Source organism: Mauremys mutica, chromosome 1, assembly GCF_020497125.1.
Source record: "Mauremys mutica isolate MM-2020 ecotype Southern chromosome 1, ASM2049712v1, whole genome shotgun sequence".
NCBI lineage: Eukaryota > Metazoa > Chordata > Testudines > Geoemydidae > Mauremys > Mauremys mutica.
This window is the reverse complement of record NC_059072.1, coordinates 111,019,128-111,039,609: the sequence shown is the minus strand read 5'-3', so window position 1 is coordinate 111,039,609 and position 20,482 is coordinate 111,019,128. Positions and strand designations below refer to the sequence as shown.

General features: G+C 42.5%; 1 protein-coding gene across 2 annotated transcripts in view; it reads left to right on the top strand.

Moving 5' to 3' along the window:
- Nucleotides 1–20,006, top strand: part of KDM5A (lysine demethylase 5A) — an 82,965-nt gene extending 62,959 nt beyond the window's left edge. For both annotated transcript variants that reach the window (XM_044991077.1, XM_044991086.1), the window contains 7 exons: nt 168–323; nt 3,712–4,263; nt 4,997–5,140; nt 8,772–8,931; nt 9,256–9,476; nt 12,184–12,594; nt 18,116–20,006. In XM_044991077.1, coding sequence (XP_044847012.1) covers nt 168–323; nt 3,712–4,263; nt 4,997–5,140; nt 8,772–8,931; nt 9,256–9,476; nt 12,184–12,594; nt 18,116–18,328 — 1,857 coding nt within the window. In that variant the 3' untranslated portion in view covers nt 18,329–20,006. The remainder of the gene's footprint in view (nt 1–167; nt 324–3,711; nt 4,264–4,996; nt 5,141–8,771; nt 8,932–9,255; nt 9,477–12,183; nt 12,595–18,115) is intronic.
- The last annotated feature ends 476 nt before the right edge of the window (nt 20,007–20,482 follow it).

The window sequence follows — 20,482 nt, the reverse complement described above, 5'->3', positions numbered from 1 at the left end:
GCTAAGGAGGTGGAGTAGAACTTGTGCTTTGTGGGAAGAAGGAAAAAGTTTCTACTATGATGTGTAATCCTTCCATAGTATATTGTTCTCATCTGTGCTTCAGTGCCTTGGATCGGTTCATCTGACTAGTGTCCTTGGATTTTACATTGTTGCCTTTGTGTTTAAAGGTTCTGAGCCCTCGGAATGATATTGGGATTTATGGAAGCAGTAAGAATAGACGGAAGAGGGTGAAGGAGTTAATGGAGAAGGACAAAGACCTTGATCTGGAATCCCTGAGTGAACTGGAGGATGGTCTGGAGGAAGCCAGGGACACTGCGTCTGTGGTGAGGAGCTATGTAGAAGGGCTGGTGTCTTCTGCAGCTTGGGGGGTCCTGTTTGTTTTGAGAGATCCTGTCTCTTTTAACCACTACTAGCTCACTTGCATTTAAAGTCCAGCCTGCTAAGTGTTCTTGTCCTTGTGGAAATCTTGAGGATTATTAAATAAATCCCACTAAAATGAATATCTCAGTATTAGGCCTGATAAAAGCAGTTCAGGTGTTTTTAGGGATGTTTTAAACACATTTGGACGGTGGGAGATGAGGGAAGTACAATTCAGAAAGAAAATGCGTTGGGGTAGAATGGGAGTTTGCTGAGGAAAGCTTTAATTGAACAAGGGTTAATAAATGTGCACTCCTCCATTCACCATTTATGAACATAAACTGAAACCCTTTTGAAATACCTGAAAAGAATAAGGCTGCCACCACCCACAAAAAGCAATGTGTGAAAGATGTGATTAGATTTCATCCTGCCATGCGCCAAACTGAACTAAGTTCTACCCAGACAATGTAGCCTTCAGAAATTTACAGTTAAAGAAACAGACCTGTTTAAAGCAAAATGTTGGTGCAAGCAGATGAAGTATTTGAGAAGTTTTTTCCCCCCTTTTGGTAGGGGTGTGCACAATTTTCCCTACTGAGGGCTGTGTAGCCACTTACCAGTAGATGAGGTCATTACATTATTGATATAAGGAGACCGTTATGGTTTCTCCCAGATCTTTAATGAAGACAGCAGCCGTTATGTTCTAAAAACCCTCTTACATATGTATGAAGCTATTCCATCCCCCTCCCACACAAACTGCAAAAATAGGGTTGAATCACTTGTTGCCTGGTACTAGTTTTTTGGGGGGGGGCGAGGGGGAGTTGATGGGGTGTTTTGTTTGTTTGGTATTTTTAATCGAGAAAAATGTTACATAAGACTACTCCATAGTGACTGGATGATACCAGAAATTAAAGTAAGGCCCCAATAGACATTATCGGGGGAGGGATAGCTCAGTGGTTTGAGCATTGGCCTGCTAAACCCAGGGTTGTGAGTTCAATCCTTGAGGGGGCCACTTAGGGATCTGGGGCAAAATCAGTTCTTGGTCCTGCTAGTGAAGGCAGGGGGCTGGACTTGACTTGACTTGATGACCCTTCAGGGTCCCTTCCAGTTCTAGGAGATAAGTATATCTCCATTATTTTATTTTTATTTTATTTATCTAGATTTCCTTCCTAAAGGAGTGAGGAAAATTGGCGCAGGCTGAGAGCCTGCAGTTATGCCACTTTGTGTGATCATTAAGGCTAAGATTTAATCATGGGTAATTTTAGTGAAAGTCATTGACTGGTCATGGCCAATAAACAAAAATTCACAGCCATGTGACCTGTCCATGACTTGTACTATATTCCCCTGACTAAAACTTGAGTGTTCTGTGGGGCTCTGGGGGTGCAGATGCTGCTCTGGAGGGGGGACTCTGGGGTCCCCACTGGTGCTTGGGGGGGGGGACAGGACGGGGACGGTCCAAGACTGCCACTGTTGGGGGGGTGGGGCGGGCGGGCAGTGCAGCTGGCCCCGGGCCGGCCAAGCTGCTCCACCAGCCCTCGGGTCAGTCGCACCTGCTGGCTGCAGAAGTCACGGTGGTCACAGAATCTGTGTCCTCCATGACAGACTCGCAGCCCTAGTGATTATCCATCAAATCTCAAGTTTAGCATGGTTTGACCATGTCTTTACTTCGATGAGAGACACTAAGGAATACCCAGGTGCTACTGGGAAGGATGGTGGTGATTCAGTAGGTGATGCTCTTCTTTCTGAATTGGTGTTAAACCTATGCCTAATTATATTGCATAGGGAAGGTGAGGTGGGGCACTGTGCTGTTGATGACTTGTCTTAGAGCCAAGCCCCTCTCTCCTTGTGGTCATTAAAGAGCTCATTGTCTTTCACGTGGGATACTCCTGGGGAAATTCTGCACCCAAAAATTAAGTTCTGCGCACAATATTTCAAAATTCTGCACAATTCTGCATATTTTATTTGTCAAATAACACAATATAATCATGCCAGTTACAATTATTTTGGTAATTTATTTCAAAATATCTGTCAGCAAGTATGTCTGTAACAATACAGACCAAAAAATATTCTGGTAATTTTTTTTTGACGAGGCATATTAATACAGAACTTTGTGTAATTCATTTAAATTACAATACAGAACTGTGTTTCCTGCACCTGTCAGAAACAGTGCAAAGGCTTCGGGGAGTCAGCGGTAACGGAGGAGCTCAGAGAGAGGGAAGGAGCCTAGGAGTGAACCTGGAGGGTGTTGGGTATAGGTGGGAGGTTTTCCTTGGGGGAGGGAAGAGTCGGGGGGGGTGGGTGGGATTGTTAGGGTGTTGGGAAGCTTCCCCCATGCAGACCCTGGCTGATCCCAAGTCTCTCCCTTCAGTCAGGCATGTCTGCCCCTGTCCCCACACCCTTCATCCCTGTGGGTCTCTGCAGCCCCCCCCCCCCGCCCTCCAACGCTGTCACCTCACTAGCTCCTGAGACCATGCTCCAGTCTGTCCCCCCGCCCACCTAGCCATTCTGAACCCCAGTCTGTGACCCCCCCACACACACACCCCAGAAGCCCTGTGTGCCCCACTCTGTCCTAACCTGGGTTCGCAGGCAGGGTGCTGTTATGAACTCTACTCCTGGGGGAATTCTGCAGCACTGGGCATAGAATTTTGTATTTTCCGGCATAAAATGCATTTTATGCCTATGTACTGCAGTTCCACCTTTGCACACCAGAGGCCACTGTGGCACTAGAACAGCAGCATGAATGCAGCTGGCTGTTCTGGAGCCACAGTGGCCTGTGGTGGGCAAAAGGCAAAACTGCAGCACTTCTTAGGCAAAATGTTTTTTATGAGGGGAAATACAAAATTATGTGAGACAGACGAATTCTGTGCATCTGCAGATGCGCAGAATTCCCCCAGGAGTAATGGGAATAGGGGGCATTAGTATGGGTTTCTGATCCAAACTCCAATTTGCGTAATTCCATTTTGCCCTCTAATTTCCCCCTGCAATTTAAATTGGAAAACACGGCATTGCAGTAAGTCTTAGACCAGTGCTTCACTTAAGAGGTGGCTGAATTTCAGTGGAAAGTGTTTCCTGGTACAGCTTGGGTCTCTGTTTAAGTTTGCAGAGTGCTTTGTAAGCTTTTGGGAAAACCGGTACTGTATAAATGTTAGGTGCTGATCATATGTCAGAAAGTCAGGGAATAGCAGGGTTCTGGGGAGGAAATTGTAACTAGAATTTCATTTTCTTCTGGTTTTTGAGTCACTATGCTTAGGAGATTCTTGATATGTCCTTGCCTTTCAGTGTTGTTTACTCTGGTAGCAAAACCTTGTGTCCATTTGCTGTGAAGGGTTATCGGCTATCACTCTCTGTGCTGTGCAGGTGGCTGTATTCAAGGACCGGGAGCAGAAGGAGATCGAAGCTATGCACGCCCTCAGGGCAGCTAACCTGGCTAAGATGACCATGGTGGACCATATAGAGGAAGTCAAGTTCTGCATCTGTCGCAAAACGGCTAGTGGGTTCATGCTACAGTGTGAGCTCTGCAAAGACTGGTTTCATAGCAGCTGTGTGCCCCTCCCCAAAACCAGTTCCCAGAAGAAGGGCTCCAGCTGGCAGGCCAAAGAAGTCAAATTCTTGTGTCCACTCTGCATGCGTTCTCGAAGGCCCCGACTTGAAACCATCTTGTCTCTGCTGGTATCCCTGCAGAAGCTACCTGTACGGCTGCCTGAGGGGGAGGCATTGCAGTGCCTGACAGAACGTGCTATGAGCTGGCAGGACCGAGCACGGCAGGCTCTGGCCACTGATGAACTGTCCTCTGCTTTGGCCAAGCTTTCTGTTCTCAGCCAGCGCATGGTGGAGCAGGCAGCTAGGGAGAAAACAGAGAAGATAATCAGTGCAGAACTACAGAAAGCAGCAGCTAACCCTGACCTACAGGTAGGGAGTGTGGGGGTATCTTACTCTTTACCTCTTCACTATGATTCGCCAGTCTTCTATGGGTACATTGGGAAGGAAGCCGTTATGTATTGAGCATTAGGTGTCAGTCATTTAGGTTATTGATTTGATTGCAGCTCCCAGGTAATGACAAGAAGTTATCAGTAGGCTTAGGTATTTATAAGACACTATAGGCATCTAAATGCCAGTACTGTCTGGCAAGTTGAGTGGCCTGTATGAGATGTTGGCCTTAGTACTGTTCCCAGTAGATAGTTGTCCGTAAAGCAGTTGATGCCTTTTTGGCAGTTTCAGGGAGAACTGCAAGTGTTCTACTACAACTGCTAAAGATGTTTTCTCCATATCGAGATTGGGGCTTACTGAGATGATGTGGTGGTGAGGCAGAAGCTTGTGCTACCACTGACCGTGCTTTGACAGTTCGGGATAAAATGAGGAATCAGTAGGGCTGTCAGCCAGTATTTCTCAAAAGGATTGGAGAAGATAAAAAATAAATCCCCCGTGGCTTATTTCTTAGACATCATCCGAGGTTTTTGCCCATACCTTAAGAAATGGTGACAGTTTTACCTGGGTTCTGCTATGCATGTACAGACTGTTTCTGAAGCCAAAGGAGGGCAACTAGCCTTCGTATAATCATTCTTTCCAGCAGTGACTTTTGCTGCAGCTTCTTACTGTATCCATTTGTTTGCTGCTTCATTCATATTTTCCTTTTGTCACTTAGGGTCACTTGACTAGTTTTCAGCAATCAGCTTTTAACCGTGTGATAGGGAGTGTGTCGTCTTCCCCACGGCAGACCATGGACTACGATGATGAAGAAACAGATTCCGATGAAGACATCAGGGAGACATATGGCTATGATATAAAGGTAATAACCCAGCATTGGTACTAAGGGCTTGTCTGTACATGGATTTATTTCCACGTGTGAACATTGCCCTTTTGGAATAATAGCACCTTTTTCCAAGTTAGTTTAATCCCCTTTGGAAGGGGATTAAGCTAAACCAGGAAAAAGCATTCTTATTCCAAAACAAGTGTCCATACATGCAGTTTACCCAGAGCAGCCGTTTCATTTAAAAATCAGATGCTACCTTATTCCAGACTAATTTCTATTTGTAGACAAGACTTAAGATACATAGTGTGGCCTTGTGCCTGTCATGAGAGGTTTTTGATGGTTTTCTTCTGTACATAATAGATTTGGAGTGCTGAACATTTTTGGTCATAGCATTCTTGCTTAAAACTCCATAACGTATTGTGTGACTAGATTTAAAACAACACTTCTCTAGTACTAAATTCTACATATTTGCAGTTTTCAGGGATTTGGAGCCACAAAAAGATGAGGAATTGTATTTTATGCTATGTAGATCAGGATGGGGGCCAGGTTCTGATTTTGTACTTTTTCACAGACGTTATATACTTGTCACAGATTAAATTAGTGCCCAAAACAGGATCTTTTCACCAAGCTACAGTGTAGCAGAAAGTGGGATTTGAAAACTCCTTGTTCTAGAAGAAGTTTTCTGGTGCTCCATCTCCTTCGGCATTTTGCTATCCATCTGTTCTCTGCCCCACTTGTGCATGCGGAGGAGGTCAGGACTACAGCTCTGGTTCTATATGTAAACTAAGCTCTTGGAACTGACTCAGAAACTAAAACTGCTTTTATCCTTAGGCTTCAGAAATAGTTTTGCTGCAGAAGAATTTTCATGAGAAAACTGCAGAGATTAGTCAGACTACCTTAGGTAGTTAAGTGTGTTTTCAGTGAGACTATATTGAGATGAAAAGTAAAACTGTTCTCCGAGATGCTGCTCACGGTTTTCAGTGAAGAATGTGAGACAGTGTTCTCCTAGTGCAGGTGGTCACCTTAGTGATACAGCGTTGTATTTCCTTCAGGAGGCATAATGCTGAGAAAATTTGAGGTTCCATTAGATTACTTTAAAAGGCAATGAAATCTTTGTAGAATCATAAAATTAAACATGGGAAGTCCTGTTAGATAATCTGGTACTTCCTCTTGTTAATGCAGGATTATTGCCATCAAAATACTTAACTTGTATTGTAATCAGTCTTGTCTACATGCCCCGGGCAATGGGACTGAGACTATTTCACAGCTAGATAAACAGACCAATTCTCCAATTTATTACGGTCATTTTGAGTTTTAATCCTGTTCTCCATACCCCTGCCATCTTGGGGTCATTGTTAATTTTATAACTGAAATGTTGAATGGTACTGGACCCAGCACAGACCCTTACAGCACCCCTCAAGATACTTCCTCCCAGTTTGACAGCAAATATTGATAACTTCTCTTTGATTACAGTCTTCCAGCCAATTGTGGTTCATCCCATCACATTTAGTTTTACACTTTTGACTGCATCTTTGGTGGTTAACTCCATAAATATTTGATTACTGTAATCACAAGAGGCTCTTAATTATTCTTTTCTGGACTTCCTGCAACCTTGATAATGTGGTGTCCAGGACAGGACACAGTATTCCCATTGCGGTTTCACCAGTTTTGTAGATGGAGGTGGACTCTTGCCTTCAGCTTTGATGGGCCCAATATTGCTTTGACTTGTTTGTCTTGTAATGCAAACTCGTATTTGATTTAATCTCCACTTTCACCTCTTCGAGCATTAGTCTTCCAGCTTTCTCTCTCCCATTGAATGTTTCAGAGTTTTTACCCAGACATATTGATGTTGTCCCCAAGCTGAAGATCACAACTTCTTCCCATGTTTCTCACTTTTCTAGGGCTATTTGTATTTTTCTTCTGATGTTCCTGCTTCTCAAAAGTTTTCTGCAGGTTGCACTAATGTGTAGTTTACTCCCTCTTAAATGCTTATGTGGAATGAAAAACTCAGTTTTAAGACTAATATTTGAGCTCTTGATCCCCCCCCCTTTTTTTTCCCCAGTCACTATGGGCAACGCAATTCTTTGTCACTCAGCACTATAATCTGTGTCCTCTTCAATTCTGTCCTTTCTAGACTCTCACAACCAACCCATATCTAAATCTTGCCACTTATTCCTGCATAATGTCTCTCTAAAATCTGGCCTTTCCTGTGTCCATGCTTCTAACCCTCAGTATATCTGTTTATTTTGTCTCCTGCTTTCTCCTCTTTGGTCTTAATAAATGCCGTCCCACCACTTTAAAATCTGTCGTTAAAGCTACTGCAAATATCTTAAATTATTGCTTAGACCATGTCGCCCCCTCCTGTTTACCTTCTCCTACCAGTCCTTCCCCCTTTTCACTGCAGCAAGCACAAACCTATATTTTCTTCATTTCTAAATTCCTTCATGACTTCTCTGTGCAGTACCTTTTATCCATTCTCTCATATAGAACTATACACCTCTGCTCTGCCAAAGATGCCAGCTCTTGTTGTTCACTAGTCGTATTTTCCCACAAGCATCTCCTTGCATAACGGATGACATGGGATTTACTCCCTGTTAACAATCTGCAGTCAACTACATTATTCTCTAAATATCTCCTTAAAATTCACTTATGCAATGATTCTAATAAAATTCTTGATATTAGCCAGGCAGCTGGTGTTTTGTGACTCCTGCTTATTGCACTGATCATAGTTACCTTACGCTCCCCACATCTTTTTATCCATTTGTTGTTTCTCATCCTCTTCTTAAACTGTAAGCATTTTGGGGCTGGGACCATGGATTTTTGTTTGTGTGTATAGTGCCTAGTGGACCAAAGCCTTTAGATGCTACTCCACAAACTACCTGTGTCTAAGTAGGCATATAGTAGCTGATTCTCTGTCACCTGTTTCATGTTGGTTTCTTCACACGTTATGTGGAGTCATGAATATACTGTTAATGAATGCCTAATGAGCCCTAATTAAAAGCATGAACAAAACAGTCCACTAATTTATCATTTAATCTGGAGTCAAACTTTGTATAGAAGATGTCAACTGCAAATAGAAGTCCTTGGTTCCACACTAATAGGTGTAATGGCCCTAATTTAGCCACTGAATGTTTTTTCAAAATCCTGGGCTTGATGACAAGAAATTCATGGCATTTCTGATTTAAAATTTGCCTTAGGATCCTATTCTCTAATGAATTTCTCTCTATCCATAGACAGATGCCAAATTTGACAGCCCTTGCAGGGACACAACCTGACCTGAAATTCTTCCAGAACTGCAAAGAGTACCTGTGCATATGTCTATAAACCCCTAGTTCCTAGACCTCAAAAGCAGGGACTTCCATGGAATATCATTCTGTTGACAATGGAGTTCACACCTGAGGACTAATCTGTGGGGAAAGTTGGGAAATCACTCATTCTTCTACTGCACTCAATCAGTGTATATGGAACACGATCTCTCTCTAGAGCTGCTGCCATCTCATTACTTAAATAGATAAGTTAATTGCACAATACGCTGGCACTATCAATTTCTGTGGCAGGGTAGTTCTGAGCAGGTTCTAGAAGCATTGGGCTTTCGAAGATTCTGATAGGATCTGCTCCGAAGTAGATAAATTCCAGCTGTGTTTTTCTTGCTATGTGACTTCTTCAGGATAATGCTAGTGTGAAATCTTCAAGCAGCCTGGAACCCAACTTGTTCTGTGATGAGGAGATCCCCATCAAATCAGAGGAAGTGGTGACACACATGTGGACAGCTCCCTCATTCTGTGCTGAACATGCATATTCATCTGCTTCCAAAAGCTGTCCTCAAGGTATTGCCTTTTCTATGCATTAACCATTGAGAGGGATCTGAGCTGGTGGTTGGGAACCCCAGCCAGTGAATGATAGTGCTAATCACCTCAGGTAAGCTCAGAGGGCATCATGTCTATATGTGGGAAAGGCAACTAGTGGTCAAGGAATATACAGTAGAAATATGACAAAATTCTTATTTGCTCATGCTCAGTGGCTGTGCCAATGCCCAAAGTTTCTGTTTGAGCCTTCTCCACCCTCAAACTGTTACTGAAAAATAATGCACTATTGTCTTGTTTCTGACCACCTTCCTGTCTGATCTATGTGATTTGCCTTCTGTTTGAAAGGTCCTAGCACCCCAAGGAAGCAGCCCCGGAAAAGCCCCTTGGTACCTCGCAGTTTGGAACCTCCGGTGCTAGAGTTGTCACCTGGTGCCAAATCTCAACTAGAAGATCTAATGATGATAGGAGATCTACTGGAGGTATCTTTGGATGAGACCCAACATATTTGGCGGATTTTACAGGCCACGCATCCACCCTGTGAAGACAGATTCCTTCACATCATGGAGGTATAGATGTGAAGGAAAAATTGTAGCATAGAATGAAATTGGGTCAATGTTGTACTTTTTTTTTTTTTTTTTAAATGGAATTTCAGATCATTTTTCAGTGGATTTTCCCCTGGCATCTTGTCTTTTTGCAAAGAAATAGCCTCAGATCCAAAAAAACCTCAGACCTCACTCACCACTTTGTTTAACTTGCTCTAAATAATTACTTAGCTCTTGTAAGTTCTTCCATTGTTCTTTTCAGCTCAGCATTCCTTTGAGGGGGGGCATCTGACAGCAGGTCTTTTCAGAGACACCGTGTCATCTTCCATATGCTATAGCAAGAACTCCTGCCTCATTGATTGTGCTTACTGTACAGTAAAAAACATTCTACTTCTGTCCAGAAGTTAGTGGAATTGCTTTTATTAAAAAACCTGTGTAAAAAACTAGGAAATTCCATACACCAAACCATAAAATTAAAATTGCAGAGCAAAGCATTCAGAAGTCATGAATGAATGGTTCAGAATCTGAACCAGTTGGAAAGGACAGTGGGAAGACAATTATTTCAAAATAAGTAACTCTTGCCCCTACTGTCTAACTTTGTATCCACTTATTACAGGTGTGCAATATTTTACTGGTTGGAAAGGAAATTGTGTGTATACACATGCTTGTCCACATTTAAAAAAATTTGGGGGGGGGCGGGGGGAGACGAGAAGAAAAAACTGTGCAACTTAAACTCCTGCTCCTATTTGCATATGTATTGCAGAACCAATTGTTACTTAAGGTGAGAAATACAAAACAGCAAGTGGTGAACTCTAAAAACAGGTCTTTTTTTCAAGAAGATGCCTTAAGGGTAGAGAGAAATACAGGATGCATATCTAGAATTGATTCTAAATTGAAATACATTCTAAGTGCCACAGGTGGCACCAGTGTCTCTTTAGAACAATGTAAAGGTCTGATTCAGATCAGCGGTAAGGGTTGGTGGGGGGGAAAAAACAGGCAACCATTGCCATTACCGTTAACATCGTTAGCACCAAGCCCTATATTTACATCCAAAGGATTCACAAAATAAACCATCTCCTTTGCATGAGTACAGGAGCCTTGCATTTGCAGTCAAAGCATGTGCTAAAAACCTAGTTACATTGACAGAGACTAACTGCATGCCTCAAATCATTTGTAAAGCAAGAGTCCTTTTATTTATTATCAAACTTCCGATGGAGTTATTGAGTCTAAAACAAATTCATTACAAATTTCCATTTTAAAACCCCCTCAACTAGAACCTATGCAAACTAAATGAGCATATAAAGATTTTCCATTTAAAATTAGTCGTTTTGGCCAAAACAAGCTTTCCCAAAGGTTAACCTAAAACTCATCTGCTTTATAGACAGCTATGGGCTGTGTCTGCCGAACAAATTACTTTGCTTGGAGGTGCAATGACAGCCATTTCCTGGCACTCAAGCCATTTTTTCAAAATCATTCCACATTAAAACAATATTAAAGGAATATTAAGGTTACAGAGCAAAGCACTCAAGTCAGAAAATCATTAAGGAAGCTTTTTGGGGGCACGGACTCTTTTTCTCTTTGTATAGCACCTAGCTCAATGGGGACTTCATCCATGACAGATTCATGGGTGCTATGACAATACAAATGGTAATAAATTTATGGCTGCACACAAAACCTTAACTCTGCCCATTTGTGTGTGGGCATTACACTACATTCTTCTTAGATAACATACTATGTTTTCCTTCAAGATCCATACCTTACTTAGCATATAAGATAGATGTGCTCAGGGAATGAGGCAGCTATTCAGTATTTCTTTCTGTCCTCATTGTTCAGTATGTAACCCCATTCCTCAATGCATACTATTGAAAACTTTAAGTGAATAAGGAATTCTCTATTCTATGAAATTGTCTGTGGAGCTCATCAATGTGCCTTAAATAATTTTATCCTCCACATCTACATGAAGTCAGAAATCCTCATTATTCCCCATTTTACAGATGCAGAAAAGAGGCAGAAAGATTAAGGGACCTTCCTGAGGTCCCTTAGAAAGCCTATAGGTATCCTGAGTTCCGATTCAGTTTAACCACAAGTGCTTGCTTTCTCTCCCAGAAGATGCATAACTTATTCATACACACTATGCAGCTTCTGGAATGAATGAGGCAAGGGGCTCTGGAGTGGACCTAAGACCAATTCACACAACCGTGACTCATTCTTTGTCCAACATGTGAAATGAATGAGACTGGCGTTGTGAGGAAAAAAAACAGTATGTGATTATGTAATAAGAGTTTTGGTAAAAATAATTATCACAAGCAAGATCAGCTTAGGATTGGGAATAAGCAAGAACAGACAAACGCTTAAGGAACAAATGATTCATCTTCCTACAAATATCTTTTATGTAACTTAACGAAGTATAGCAACTGCTTATTCAAAATCCTTTCTCTTAGATTGTTTTGCTTTTCCATAGGCCATCATTGATTCTTAACCCTTTCTCTTCTTACACAGTTGAATCTGATTTCATTCATCACTTTACTCTGGCAAGCTGAAAGCTAGGAAAGAGTCCCCTTTGTTCAGACTCTGCCGTCCTGCCTGGTGGTCAGGCAGGGTCCTTTCTGCACCCAAAATGTGGGTAATGGGAGGTGAAGGTGGGAGGATGTCTCCAACAGACCATGGGAATGTAGCATGTGGAATTCGCTTGATATATATATATTTTAAATCTCGTCTCCTTTTTATGAAGGATGACAGCCTGGATGAGAAACCATTCAAAATGAGAGCGAGAGATTCTTCTGAGCGGAAACGGAAGCGGAAACTGGAGAGGGTAGAGCAGTTCTTTGGAGAAGTGAAGCAGAAGTCTAAAGAGCTGAAGAAACTAGAGAAACCCAAAAAGAAAAAGTTGAAACTAACCTTGGACAAGACAAAGGAGTTGAATAAGTTGGCCAAGAAGCTGGCCAAAGAAGAGGAGCGGAAGAAAAAGCGAGAGAAGGCAGCTGCAGCAAAAGTGGAGCTGGCAAAGGAGAGCACAGAGAAAAAGAGAGAGAAAAAGGTGCTGGATATCCCATCTAAGTATGATTGGTCAGGAGCTGAGGAGTCTGATGATGAGAATGCTGTGTGCGCTGCACAGAACTGCCAAAGGCCCTGCAAGGATAAGGTGAGTCCTAACTTAGTTTTGCCTTAAGCAACTGCGGGAGGGTAATGAAAACCCCTCTAAGAGTCATTTAAGGTTAACAAACTTTGAGCAGCAGTGAGGGATGTAGTTAATATGCTAGACATAATGAAGGCTAGTAGGCAGGTGTGACTTCTAGAATACTGAGCAGTCAGGCCAAAGAAGCTCATAGAATACGGACCTGCCATCTGTTCCAAGCCTGAGGAATTGAATTCTGAGCATCAGCATGCTGCATAGTGACTATGAACTAAACCCAGCATTCTCTATATTGCCTCAAGCTGTTTGAGTAGGGTGGGTGGGGAGGTAGAATCTGGGAGTAATTCTTCCATCTGAATGGAAAAGTTATGCCACCCACAAGCCACAGGTTGCCCACTACTGTTCTATATCCTTTGTTGCTAATAATGTGGAAGACATGCTGACTTGACCCCCAGGGGTTAATTCTGTGTTTTAGCTAGAATTGTTTCCTGGCCCTGGTCTGTTTCTGAACGAAAGTCTGAAATGAACATGCAGTCCCATAAATGAAAATTAATCTTCCAAAGCTCTTAAATAAAGCCTGTGAGCCATGAGGCAGTGGGTTGAATGAAACACAGGCTGTACTGCCCCGCTTTTCTTGTCCGAGGTAAATCTACAGTGCTTTGGGAATTGATCAGATTATAGCAAAAGAAATCTTATCCGCCTTCCGTGGTCGTTTCCAGTTGTGGTCTTGGCTCTTCTAAGCAGCTGATTTTAGCTCAGAGTAACTGATGGAGGTGATCATACTTCATTCAAACTGTTTTTTTTAGATAAAATGAATTTTTCCACAGGAAAACCCTAGTAGAAGCTGTTGTTGTGGAATTCAATGAGAGGTACAGGAGTGCATGAATATGATTTTGAGACAGGGGTTGTGGAGTTAGTGTCACGATTGAAGTGGTAAAGGCTAATTACTTGGAACTTTTAAATAAAACTATAAATTGAGCAAAGCGCTAGAAAATAGTATACTGTAGAGAAAAATCCTCCACTGATGGGATCTAGTTCTTTCCCATCTATCTTATAAATGATATTGCAGAATTAGTACATTTTGACTGGAAGTGAGGTTCCTAGTAAAGGAGTAGTGTCTCTGAGTTTACGTTCTGATAAAGTACGTATTCATTTAAATCAACTTGATATAAGCTATACTAACAAGCAAATTCTTAGCATTATGTGTAGCATTCTTAAACTAGTCCGAACATTCCTTAGAATTGTTATTTTCTGTAGGATAGACAGACATATTTTTGTATATGTATGTATACAAAATAAAACTTAAAAAAATGTTCTAGCCCTGTGAATAGAAGATGACCAACACTGGAATATAATTCCTTACTTTGGGGGAATTTGGTGTCACTGCACGTGTGCAGAATTCATGTTCTCCGCAGATTTCTTTGCTTTCCTGCAGAAAAATTACTTCTGACAGGGGAGCAAAGGGAAGCCACAAGAGCAGTCACGCACCCCTCCCCAGCAGCACAGACAGGTCGGTTCAGGTGCCCAGACTAGCCAGTAGATATGTAAATCACCACCAGTGGTGTGTGAAGGGATAGGCAGTCGTGTGTGAGAGAGAGAGAGAGAAACACTCTGTCTCTCTAGCTCACTATTGCAGCATGGTCGGCGTGGAGGGGCAGGGCTTCAGGGTGTGTCTGAGGAGGTAGGTGTGGTGCAGGCTGTCTCTTCAGGAAGAGCAGAATGTAGCAGCCTGCCCACTTAGTGAATTGTTCCCATTGTCTTTGTGAATTCCCCCAAGAGTATAAAACAAGTGTAAAAATGTTAAGGCTCCTTTACATTGCCAGAGTGATTTAAAGAACAGTATGGTGCTTTAGTGATTAGAACTGGTCTATATTTTTGGACTGAAAAAATTTCTTAACAAAATGTGCACCATGAACTGTTTGCTACTGACCTTTCTGGATATGGTCAGTAGCCAATATAAATTGTGAGTTTGATTCCCCAGCCCTCATTTGCTCTCCAGTTGCCTATGATGTAACACTGAGCATGTGGCTGCACATATTTGTTGACTAATAACTAGAAATAAAGAGTCAAACCTAGTTACATTACTATTAGGCAAGGGGGTTTGGGGATTTCCTCCAGTGCTCCCGACTCCCATTCTCCATCCATTGTATTGTAGTTTAAATAAATTACCTAAATAATTGAAACCAGCTTGATTATATTGCATTATTTTGACAAATAAAATATGCAGAATTTTAAATTTTTCGGCGCAGAATTCCCCACGGGAATAAATTCCTGGAACTGCAGGCTTTAATGTCTATTATCAGTCACTTTTTCAACTGATACAGATATAGTTTGATTATGAACTAAAGTAAAACCTTCAGTTAATTTTGATCATTAATTGTTGCTTTGCTTCAAAAATGTTACAATTTCAGTTATTTTCCAGTATATCTTGAGTTCAGTTTCATGTGGTCCTATAAGCAGAGTTCCAGCAGTTAATGCCTTTGATAAATGTACCAGTAAGTTGTTTTTTATTAATACGGCAGTTCCTTAATCTTCTAATTCCAGTTTCTTCTTATCACATTCAAATTAAAATCTGCTTTTACTCAGAAAATGGTTGACCTGCTGGTGCCTGTGGGCTTTTAAAGAGTTTTAATTTACTTTTGTTTCTCTTGAACAGATTTGTTTGTTTTGTTCTACAGCAAATTCATCTAAAAGTTTAGGGTTTTTCCCCTTAAATGTATGGCAACATCAGAGTTGTAAGTTAGTCAGGTAACTTTGTCAGCCACTGGCTACCAGCTCAATAGTTTTGGACTCTTACGTGATCTAAGGTTATTGGAAGCAGTAGTGCAACTAAGTTTATATGGGCCTGTCTTGGCCAAATGCAATAATTAGGCTCCTTTGTTTTCTGAAATTCTTGTGCTGCAGAATCCACACAGCTACAGAGTTTGGCCACAGAATCTAAACTTTCATTTAAGACTTTAGTCTTTATGGTTGCAAAAATAATCTTCCAAATATAAATCTCTGCAATGTTGTATTATTCATTTTTGTATTTAATTGAATTAAAATGTCTATTTTGGCATTTACATGAAGCTGCTGCAAAAAATTCAGTGTGCTGCAGAAATTGAGGGCTTTGTTGTAGAATTTAGGTTCAGTGTGCTGAAAGACTCCATGAGGGTGTGAAAGTATATATCCACTTCTACCAGCTTCCTTCATGTGCTATTGCAGTTTTCTACATGCATTAGGTGTTGGGGGAGGAAGAACATGAGATAAAAGAATAAAGGAAGGATTTAAGGCAAAATTAAAGAAGTGACTTGGTAGCTGAGAGGAGGCAGGGAAGAATTTCAGCTAAATAGGATAGCACCAGTGAATGCGCTCCCTAATTGTGGACAGAAATTGAGGGAGGTTAGAAAGTCCAGAGCGAGAAAGAAGCCAAATAAATCTGGGTAGACCAACTCCATGAAGTGTTTGGAATACTAAAGAGCAGTTCAAAATGGATCCTGATATGCAGAGTAAGTTGGTGGAACCAGGAAGATGGGAGTAATGTTGTTCTGTTTCCTGGAGCGAGACTAGCCTAACAGACACATTCTAGACCCCCGCCCTCCCGGGTCTAAGAATAAAAATTTAAGAAAACGGTAGGGAGAAGATTGCAATTGGTAGTGAGTAAGGATGTCATCTGAGAGGGTCAAAGGAAGGGGGGATGAATTCTGGCAGGGTTCCTCAGATTGCAAGTCTTCCTATTACTGCCTGTGCAATGTGAGAACAAAGAAAACTTAGATCAAGTCAAAGATGATTGGTTGTCCAACTTGGGCCTGGAAGTGAAGGTAGGACTATGTTAGGGGGAATGTTAGAAGATAGTCATGGGACAAAGGTTTTTCCCTTAGGAAAGGGCTTCATTATTTGGAGTTAAGCTTTAATGTCAAACTTAACTGGTAGATGGTACATGTCGCTTGATCAGCTGGATCAAAATATTAATGGTTGAATCCAGCAATGAAAAGTCTAGGAGGGAGAAAAGAAATACTTCGAGATGAGCTCTAGCGAAAGGGTGAGGGAACAGCAAAGCCGTTAGTTTCTTCTTGTACCAAGTGAAGATCATTGGCTCCTTGCTGAAGGTCCTCAGGGAAGAGCGACTGATGGTTCTGAAAATTTACATAGGCGAGGAGACAAACCGAACAGTTTTAGTACTTGGAAAATCAAAAGGACGATGGTCTAGGTAAAGTGGTAAGTGAAACCCTCTTATTCCAGAATATTGTGGAGGCTAGGGAGCATGGTCACGAGTGAGGGAGGATCAGGTAAAGCAAGGAGGTGCTTTTGCTCAGAAAAGTTGAGATAAATAGTGGCTTTGACGAATCATGTTTGAGCTGGTGTTATGTTGAAGATTCACAAGGGGAGACAGAAGTGGAGCTTAATTGCCATTTTTCAAAATAAAAATCAGAAAACACCTCATGGTGTAAAGTGATCAGGTAGTTGAAGTAGGGAGTCTGGAATGGCACTGAGAGTATCCTGGCCTAGGATAGGAGAAGAACTGGGTCTTTGTAGTAGACAGAGGTTTGGTAGATAATAAGTTATGATTTATGCATTTCTCAGGAGGCACATTGAGTCCTGGTTGGTACCATCCTCTCCGTCTATTTAGGTGAAGGCAGCTGGACTGAAATTCATGGAGGTGACCTGGATGGGAGAGAAGGGGGGTGGGATTGAAGAAAGGGAGAGTAGAGAAATGGGTAAATTAGTATGTTTTAAATGAGAAACTGTCAGTTATCTGTGTTGGATTCTGCTGGGAGGGAGGATACTTACAGCAAAAAAATGAAAATAAATACAGTATTTTTGTCTGAAAAGTGGTCACCATATAGGCACTGTAGTTGCTCTTTCCCAAGGGCTGGTCACATGTCCTTGCCCTCTGGTAACATGTATTCTAGGTTTTCCTGGATTTCAAAAGGCGTTTTCACCCTAACATTTCCATTGTAATTGATCCTTAGAAATCAGGATAGTGCTAATTCATTCCCTTTGAGTGTATTACTAGTGCTCTTTGTTTGCCTGTGCAACTGACTAAACTTGTGCTTCTGCTTTCTTGGGTACTTAAGGAGATATTGACATAAATACAACAGATTATCTTGGAGGAACATTCCTGAATGTTTAGGCTGGGTATTGTGCAGGTAGCTTTGGGCAAGTTGGACTTATAAAATTCCCCACATCTGACTGAGAAGAGAGTCATCACGTTATAGGATGTGATCCTTTATCAGAGTCTATTGCTACTACTCAACTGTACTGAAATCATACCTAAACTATAGGCCACACTGAAACCATGCAGCTTCTGCATTTTCAGGACAATACAGGTTGAGTGTGAAGTGATGCAGCTGTAGAAGGCAATGCCAAGTTTGTCTAATTATCTTCCTTGGTTTGGTCCTAGCAAAGAACTGTAATGACTTTAGCTGCCATTGACTGTTTACCCAAGCAGAGTCCCAGGCTTATTTTCTGACACTGGTCTGGAGAGTTGAATCTGACATCTTTCTCCCTTGTAGTGTTCTTCATGTGTTGTTGATCTTGTCTCTTGCAGGTAGATTGGGTGCAGTGTGATGGTGGCTGTGACGAGTGGTTTCATCAAGTTTGTGTTGGCGTCTCTCCAGAAATGGCAGAGAATGAGGATTACATCTGTATGAACTGCGCAAAGAAACCGATGCAGGGCCCAAGTAGCCCAGCTCATGCACCACCTCCCCCGTTCTTACTGAGCTACAAGCTACCAATGGAAGATCTCAAGGAGACAAGTTAGCAGCTACTCAGTTTCTCTGGGACTTGGGGAAAACGGACCACCGAGACCCTACTGAAAGAGGGTGTTTGAAGCTAATGTAGCCACTCAGCCTCACTACCAAGGATGTACAGCCCTGCAGCAGAGATGGTCCCCTATTGCTGGCTTCCTCTGTACAACGGGGATGTCAGAGGCACAGTGGTTCCAACCCATCAATGCAGACACCACCTCTGTGGGAGTTCCAGCCAATATTTTAAATGAAAGTGTTCCCAGCTGAGTGGGTGCCGCCTTCAGAGACTGAGCAGACATGGGGCTGTTAGATTAGACACTTGGGTGTGTTAGAAGTGCATCTGTGAAACAGGAAGTGGGGTTGGCCATTGGCTGGAGCTCTCAGCCCTACCAGGTTGCCCCATGGAGTCGTATTGTCCATGCAGAGATTTGGAAGTTACCTTCAGCCCAGTGGTCTCTCCATACCAACTGAGCCAACAGGGAAATGTATGGGAATAATGAACCTGCCTCAATGGCCAGGCAGCTCACACTACATTATAGGGATGGAAGGGGGTGGCTGAATAGCTCTTAGTGTCTCTTTTGTAGTTAGAGGGCAAAGGAGCTCAAGGTCTCAGAAATCAGCACTAGTTCTGTTTACCAAAAAGACACCCAGCCCCGCCCCGCCCCATCATGTATATTTCCCTGACGGGGAAAGTCAATCTCCCCGTCCTGAGGAGGGCCACAAAGCATCAGTTACGATGTCAATCTATGCCAGAGCTTGGAAAGCAAAGAGCACTTTCCCTCTCTACAGGGGTCATCTCTCCTGTTCTAGGCATTGTTAGTGTTCCCTGCTCCTGTATATTACAGTTGTTTGACACAGGCTGGAGCTGGTGGAGAGATACAGCAGCGTGATCTGTGCCTAGGGATGGGGAGGAACGAGGACAGCCCACTTACCTCACGGGTTACCCTGACATGTGCTTCTGTGAAAACTTCCATTCACAAGTATTTCCAGTATCACGAGGCTACAGGCATGGCCTTGAGCGATACCAGCAAGCAGTCTGCAGATACTGATCACAGCGCAGATCCCCTCCCTTCTGGCTTTGCCTACAATCAGCAGCAGATCCTGTTGGAAGTTGCCCCCAGCTTTGCCGGTGGACAGAGGACGTGGGGTAATCCTGGGTGACAGTTGTTTTAGTAAATCCATTTTTTAAAAAGGACTTGTTTTTACTTTTTTCTAAATGTCTCAGACTACTGACTTGTTCTATAAATAGATTATTTTTCTTTGATTTTTTTATACTTACCACTGTTACCAGCAGCACAGAGACAGAGGTTCACAAAGCAAAAAACCTGCCCACGGGCTTGGTTTTTTTTACTTCATTCCTTCCTTGTAGTACAAGGAATTAGCAGTTATCTTCCCCATCCTAGCCTAACCAGCTGCCTGTGTTTAAATAGGTAAATACATTTCACGTGCTACCTTCGTGTTTGGGATTGTTCCTGTTAGCGGGGCACCTGGGCCTTGCTGACTCCAGTCTTTGCTGGCTTTATGTATGTGAGTGTCTGAAGCTGGCCACTGTGCTGTCTTGCCCCCCTTTCCCTGTTGTGTTTCCATTCTTCTACAGTTCTAGGAGTGTTGTAAGTAGTGTCCAGGCTTAGTAGAAGCTGGGCTGGGATTTAAAAAAAAATTGACAAAAACAAGTGTTCTGTCTTGACTGTTCTGTGTCCCTTTTTTTGTACTTCAATTTTTGGAGGGTTTTTTAGCTGGCAGATACCAGCCAACATTTTCCAGGCAAAAAAGTAACTAGAAATTCAGCTCAGTCTGCTTCATCTAGATTAACTTCACCTGACAGCTTGTCTGTTCCTGACACCTGGGAAGTGGTGGTGGTGGCAGGGACTGATTTAAAGGGGACGGCCTGGGCCTTTGGCAGAAGAAATAATGAGTTTAGACACAGAGGGATAGGGCAGACATTTTAGGGCATTGAGTGCCTTGGGGTGAGAAATTGATGTGGTCATAGCCAAAGGTCCATCTAGCCCAGTATCCTGTCTTCCAACAATGGCCAATCCCAGGTGCCCAAATGGAATGAACAGAACATCAAGTGATCCATCCCGTCGCCCATTCCTACCTTCTGGCAAACAGAGGCTAGGGACACCATCCCTGCCCACCCTGGCTAATAGTCATTGATGGACCTGTCC